The sequence below is a fragment of the Thecamonas trahens genome, assembly GCF_000142905.1.
Source record: "Thecamonas trahens ATCC 50062 unplaced genomic scaffold supercont1.10, whole genome shotgun sequence".
Taxonomy (NCBI): domain Eukaryota; order Apusomonadida; family Apusomonadidae; genus Thecamonas; species Thecamonas trahens.
The window spans coordinates 488,167-495,120 of NW_013657670.1; the positions used below are offsets into that span (position 1 = coordinate 488,167).

Consider the following 6,954-nt stretch of genomic DNA (forward strand, 5'->3'; position numbering starts at 1 on the left):
GCGGTGGTGCAGAAGGAGCTGATCGTTCACCTCGAAGATTCGCGAGCCTGACAACGTGTGGGCAAATACGTGGCTTTTTCGGCTTGACACGGGGATCAAGGAGAAGGTTCCGAGTAGGTCGGGCCTCAGTCTTCTTCTTCAACTAGGAGGGCAAGCTCCCTTCCATCAGCGCACCGTCGAGAAGGTCCTCCTCCTCTGCGGTCAGCGCCATGGCCGACTTGGGCAAATCCCATCCCTCCCCTGCCAGTGCGCCGCTGGTTGGGGCGATGCGCTTGTAGTCAATCAGTCTGCTGTTTTTGCGGTTTGGGGGGGTGAGGGGGGGAAGGGGGGGGGAGGTGAATAATCCATGTGGGGTCGTTGGGTTCCCGCTGAGTTTATCGTTGGCTTGGGGGAGTCAATGGGTTCCCGTTGAGTTTATCGTTGGCTTGGGGGAGTCAATGGGTTCCCGTTGAGTTTATCGTTGGCTTGGGGGAATCAATGGGTTCCCGTTGAGTTTATCGTTGGCTTGGGGGAATCAATGGGTTCCCGCTGAGTTTATCGTTGGCTTGGGGGAGTCAATGGGTTCCCGTTGAGTTTATCGTTGCCTTGGGGGAATCAATGGGTTCCCGCTGAGTTTATCGTTGGCTTGGGGGAATCAATGGGCTCTCGTTGAGTTTATCGTTGCCTTGGGGGAGTCAATGGGTTCCCGCTGAGTTTATCGTTGGCTTGGGGGAATCAATGGGTTCCCGTTGAGTTTATCGTTGGCTTGGGGGAATCAATGGGTTCCCGCTGAGTTTATCGTTGGCTTGGGGGAATCAATGGGTTCCCGTTGAGTTTATCGTTGGCTTGGGGGAATCAATGGGTTCCCGTTGAGTTTATCGTTGGCTTGGGGGAATCAATGGGTTCCCGCTGAGTTTATCGTTGGCTTGGGGGAGTCAATGGGTTCCCGCTGAGTTTATCGTTGGCTTGGGAGAATCAATGGGTTCCCGTTGAGTTTATCGTTGGCTTGGGAGAATCAATGGGTTCCCGTTGAGTTTATCGTTGGCTTGGGAGAATCAATGGGTTCCCGTTGAGTTTATCGTTGGGAGAAAAAACGCTGCCTGCCCAGCCACGGCCGCTTTGCGCCCGAGTCGCCGCATGTCACGAGGTCTGGCACGCGGTCTGGCACCCCCAAAGACCTTGGTCACGCTGTCCGGTCACCTCACGTAACTCCAACAACAAATACGATGCGAGGAGCGTTCTCGACAGCCGGAGCTGTCCTTGTGGTGCTGTGTGTGACTGTGGTGTGCGTGGCCAACGGGTTTACGCTGCGGAGCCTGGCGGTGGGCGCGGTGGGTGAGGGTGGCGATGCCAACGGCGGCTCCGACTGTGCCGCGTGCACCATCATTGTGGGCCTGCTGGAGCAAAAGGCCGTGGTCGATGCCAAATCCATCGAGAACGTGCTGGATGAGGTCTGTGGGTTCTTCCCCGCCGGTGCTGTCCAGGCCGCCTGCAAGTTCCTCGTCGACACGTACACGCCCGACCTGCTGCGCCTGCTCGAGGAGAAGGCCACGCCCGACGAGGTCTGCAAGGAGTTCCGCATGTGCACGGGCTTCCCCGAGTGCCACCTCTATCCGCTGCCGACCGACAAGGCACGGGTGACCAACGAGGTGCGGAGCGAGCTCTCGCCGCGGGTGGCGGCGGCGTACGCCGCGGGCGAGACCCCCATCGACTGGCTCAAGCACCTCATCAACGTCGTCGGCAACCTTCACGAGCCGCTCGTCGACTTTGACGACGACAAGTTTGGCACCGAGTCGACGCTTCGCGGCACCTCGTGGCGCGGCGCGGACTGCCACGACGTCGAGGCCGATGTTTACCCAGGCCGCGCCGCCTCGTCGCATCCGCCCACCGTCGACCACAACTGCAACGGCATCCTCGGCGTCAACCCGGAGACCGGCGGCGCATGGGAGGACGAGCTGTGCGGCGGCGAGCATGCCGGGCTCGGGCTCATTGTGGCCGGCGACTCGGTCACCGCCAACTTTGGCCTCCCGCCGCAGTACTTTAACGCTGCTCACCTCAACGGCACCACGTTCAAGGCCAAGCCCGACGTCATGTGGCGGCTGGAGAACGAGTTTGATCACCCGTACCGCTCGTGGGGCACCGGCTTTGCCAACGTCACCTACCACGGCTACCCGGACACCGTCTCGGTCTACTCGCACATGCTCGAGCGCAACCTCTGCATGCATCGCGACTTTCAGAACACCGGCGTCAACGGCGCCCGGTCCGGCGCCGAGGCCGGCGGTTCGCATCCGCTCATCAAGGACATTGCGCGCAACCAGAAGACCGACAAGCCCGTCCTCTTCATCCTCGACCAGGCCGGCAACGACGTGTGCAACTCGCGGACCGCCGTCGACCACATGACCTCAGCCGCCCAGTTTAAGGCCAACTACCTCGAGATGCTCGAGTTCCTCGACGCCACCCTGCCCGCCGGCTCGCACGTCGTGCTCATGGGCCTTGCCCAGGGCACCGTCCTCTACGACACCATGCACAACCGGACTCACCCCATCGGCGTCCCGTATACCTCGGTCTACTCCTTCCTCAACTGTCTGCAGATCTCGCCCTGCGCCGGCTGGCTCAACACCAACGCCTCCATCCGCGCCGCCACCCAGGCCCATGCCGACCTGCTTTCGTCCACGCTGGAGGCCCTCGTTGCCAACGTCTCGGGCAACTACGCCAACTTTGACATGACCTACATCTCCTTCTCCACCCTCATCAACGACCTCTTTGACACCCTCCCACCTTCAGAGCACTACACGCTCATCAACCCGGTCGACTCGTTCCACCCGGCCCAGATTGCCGCGCCCGTCCTCGGCCGCATCGTTTGGGACCACATCCCCGACGAGTTCAAGCCGGCTGTCAACCCGAACAACGCCAAGATTGCTGCCCTCTTTGGTGATCAGGGTGGCTACAAGTTTACCGTGGGTGGCGATTGAGTTAGCAAACAAGCCCCAGTCTGTTCTTTCATTGACCCTGCTCACCCCCGCTCACAGTGGTAGCCTCGACGTCAAATAGACTCGAGAGCGACGGCCGCGTTGACGAGTCCATCGGCGTCGACGGCACATACTCCGAGGTACTTTGCGTGGGAAGCTCGCGCATGGAGACACCCCGCCTCTTGCCAGAAGTCGCAGGCGTGATCAACGACGACGAACCTCCAGACGAGTTGGTCGAGAGGACCGCCACCACGTGCCGCTTGGCCACCGGCCAGACCATGACGTCACGCCAGATGTAAAACTGAACAAAGGCAGCAACGGTGTCAAATATCACCCACCGGACGAGGAGGCACCCGATCCACGACCCGAGGATGGTCGAGGTTGTGAACCGCTCGCTGTACGACGCCGCCACGCCGACCACAGAGCCGGCGAGCATGACCACAAGCGCAAAGGCAAACTCGGCCGCGGCGCACACAATGCCGCCCACAAACACAAGGCCGCGAAGCCGCTCCAACCGTGCGCTTCGCGACCGGAGCAGCGCCCGCATGACCGGTGTGCCAAAGACGAGCGAGAGCGCCCAGCCGACAAAGAGCGAGGCGATAAACACAAGGATCCGCCCGCCGGTAGTCTCCGCAACCTGTGCAAAGTGAGAGGCGTTGGTGAGTGGAACGGTGACGACGGCGACGAGCATGGCGCCCGATGACAGCGCCAGCGCCACCAACCGCCCGCCGCGCGAGTACGGATCAGCCGAGCCGCGTGGCATGACCAGCATGCCCACGACCGCGTGCGTCGCTCGGAGCTTTGCCCACACGTTACGGGCTGGAACAAGCCCGTCCATCCGCTCCGAGTCGAGACTCGAGACCTTGAGCACCTTGCGGCGCTTGATGAGGGTGGTGATTGCGAGCGCGACAAAGATAACTGTCACGATTGCGATGGTGTACGACGCAGGGTCGGCCGCCGACGCCAGCGCCGCCGCGGTGCCAACCGCTGCCGGCGGCAGGAGTTCGCAACGCGACGGTTCGCCCGTCGAGCCGCCTGCGCACTCCCAGCCAGACTCTGTCGCGCATTTGGCGCAGCCGTCGCCAGCGATCAGGTTGTAGTCGTCGCAGTCTTCGCCGTCCTCGATGATGCCGTTGCCACAGGTAGCTGGGCAATCAAAAAGCCCGCTGTCGCCGGTGGCGTCGACAACTGCGCCGGCCATGCATGTCGGGCTCACCTGTTGGTGGGTCACGTTTGCCAGGCCGAGCACCACGTTGCCACACAGCCGCGACGAGCCAGTCAGCACGATACCCGCCGGCTCGCCAGTCTCAATGCACGCGATTCCGGCACCAGCAGTGCTGCCGTTGTTGCTCACAAAGTGGATGTTGGCCGCAGCACCGGCTCCCAACGTCCCGCCGAGCAGCAGCGCTGTGCCGTAGTTCTCCGAAATAGTCACCATCGATAGCGTCGAATCGGACGACGGACCGACGTAGACAACGGCAGAGCCTGCAGTCGGCGCGCGGTTGTTGGCCAGCCGCGACTCGACAAGGTCGACCGACGCGTTGGTCCCGAGGCGGATGATCGACTGTGATCCGCTGAACACGTGCTCTTCCACCACTAGCCCGCGCAGCATCAGCCGCGTGCCCGACGACGGCGACCGCTCGGCAGAGACGGCCGCGCCGCCCGATCCAGCCGTGCTCGCGCCTCCGTCGGCACCCGACCCACGGACCGCAGGGTTGTTCTCGGCGAGTGCGTTGCGCGCAAAGGTGAGGTACGCAACAAGCCCGCCACCGCCGGCGTGCAGCCCGCCGCCACGCGGCGCCGTGTTGCCAGTCACACTCCCGCCAATGATGGTGACGTTGGCACCAGCGAGGAGTGCGAGGCCGCCGCCGAGCCCACTCGCGCTGTTGCCCTCGACTGTGATGTGTGCCAGCGAGGCGTGCGCAAGGCTTGGGCCGGTGGCGCGGACGCACACGCCGCCGCCGTTGGCAGCAGCGTTGCGGGCGAGACGGGAGGTGTCGAGCTGGAGCGCGGGTCCGGCGTTGGTCATTGCCAGCCCGCCGCCGCAGCCGCCGGCCACGTTGTCTTCGAGCGTAGTCCCGGTCACGGCCATGGCGCCGGTCACCGAACGGAACTCGAGTCCGCCGCCGTCGGCAGCCGCCGAGTTTCGGGAAAACATGTTGAGCGCGAGGACCGGCTCCGAGTTGTGGGCGATGGCCGATGGCCCGATGAGCGCTCCGCCACCGCGAGCCGCCGTGTTGCCCTCAAACGTGCAACTGGAGACTTTGGTAGTCGCCGCAGTCCACGAGGCGAGGGCAAGGCCACCGCCACCGTCGGCCGCATCAGTACCGCCTGCGATGTTGCCAGTCACCGCCACCCGTTCGACGACGATCGAGTCGGCCCCGACGGCATGGATGCCGCCGCCAGAGCCACCACTTGCGTCGTTCGGCGCAACCGAGCTGTCGGCGACACTCAGACTCGCGCCCACCCGGACGTCCAGCCCGCCGCCGGAGTCGCTTGCCACGTTGGCGGTGACGTTGACGGCGGTCAGCTGAGTGGAGCTGCCTGCGCCGAGCGCGAGCGCACCGCCAGACCCGCCGCTTGCTTGGTTGGAACCAAGCGTGGTGTTGGAGACGCGGAACGTGGCGAGGCGAGCATACACGCCACCGCCGCCAATCGCCCCGCCTGCGACATTGTGCTCCAGAACTGAGGCCGAGATGGTGACGTCGGAGGCGGTGGCAGCGCCCGAGGCGGCAGGCGGTGTAACAGCGACAGCGCCACCGGGTCCGCTGGCCGAGTTGTGGGCAAAGCGAGGTCGGAGACGACCACGTTCTGCGCCTCGACGACAGCGAGGGCGCCGCCGGCAGCAGCGGCATTGTGCTCCAGCCGCGAGCTGGTGAGCGAGACCTGCTGCGCCGCAGAGGTGGCGGTCAGGTGGATAGCGCCACCGTAGCTGTCGGCGGTGTTGCCCACCAGCTCCGATTGGGTGAGTGAGAGAGCCGCTGAAGCGACGTGGATGCCGGCGCCGGAGCCTGGGGAGGAATTGCCAGTAATGTTGAGGGTTCCACCGGTGACGGCGGCGTCGGTAAAGGCGCCGAGCGCACCACCGGTGTTGTGCACAAAGGTGGATGCAGCAAAAGAGGCGATGGCGCCGGAAGAGGCACCCGCGGCAGCAGCCGGGCCTGGGGCAGAGTTTCCCTCAAAGTGGCAGTTGGAGACTGCGGCGCGGGTGCCGACCAAAGCGACGGCGCCGCCGCGGTCTGCCGAGGCACCCGACGCCGAGTTGGCAGAAATGTGCAGCTTGTCGAGGACGACAGTCTGGGCGATAGAGACCGCGGCCGGCGACGAGGCGGTGGCGAGGATGGCCGCGCCGTATCCGGCCGAGTTGGCCGAGAACGTTGATGAGCGGATCGTGACCGGATCCGCGCTCGAGGAGGCGACGCCATCAATAGCGAGCGCGGCGCCGGCGACCGACGCCGAGTTGCCGACAAATGTGCAATTCTCGATGGTGGCGGCCGAGTTAAACAACGCCAGACCAGCGCCGGTACCAGCAAGAGCATCGCCAGTGGTGGCGATGACATTGTTCTCGAAGCGGAGATTGACCAGGCGTGGCGAGCCGCCACGAACAAGCAGACCGGCACCACGGCCCATCTCGCCCATGCCCGAGCCTATGAGATGAGCACCTCGGAAGATGACGTTGTGAAGAACAGCATCGGAATTGTCAAGAATGAGGGCACGCGAAGGCGGCGGATCGGCAGAGCAATCAAAGATGACGCCAAAGGGTGTAAGCGGTGAAATGACGAGACCACCGACCCCAATGGTGATTCCCGAGCCGCAGCCTGTGTACGTCCCGTCGGCGAGCACGATCTCGTCTCCGAACGATGCCAGAGCCAGCAAGGTCTTGACCAATGTCAGCGAACAACAGGGAATGTTGATAATGGCCGCAGCAGTCATCGTTGGCACAAGGACGAGCGCCAGGGCCACCACCAAGACGACCACCTTCATTTTGTTCTTCTCTTAGGGTATT

The 6,954-nt window shown here is 63.7% G+C and overlaps 2 protein-coding genes across 2 annotated transcripts; one reads left to right on the plus strand and one right to left on the minus strand.

Moving 5' to 3' along the window:
• Nucleotides 1-1,205: 1,205 nt before the first annotated feature.
• AMSG_02877 (surfactant protein B containing protein) lies at nt 1,206-3,301 on the plus strand (the record flags this gene model as incomplete). Its single annotated transcript, XM_013905260.1, has 1 exon — nt 1,206-3,301. One exon carries the CDS (start codon nt 1,206-1,208, stop codon nt 2,949-2,951), a length of 1,746 nt encoding a protein of 581 aa, XP_013760714.1. The 3' UTR covers nt 2,952-3,301.
• AMSG_02878 (uncharacterized protein) lies at nt 2,583-6,940 on the minus strand. Its single transcript, XM_013905261.1, has one exon. The coding sequence runs from the start codon at nt 5,104-5,106 to the stop codon at nt 2,980-2,982; it is 2,127 nt and encodes a 708-aa protein (XP_013760715.1). The 5' UTR covers nt 5,107-6,940; the 3' UTR covers nt 2,583-2,979.
• Nucleotides 6,941-6,954: the final 14 nt, after the last annotated feature.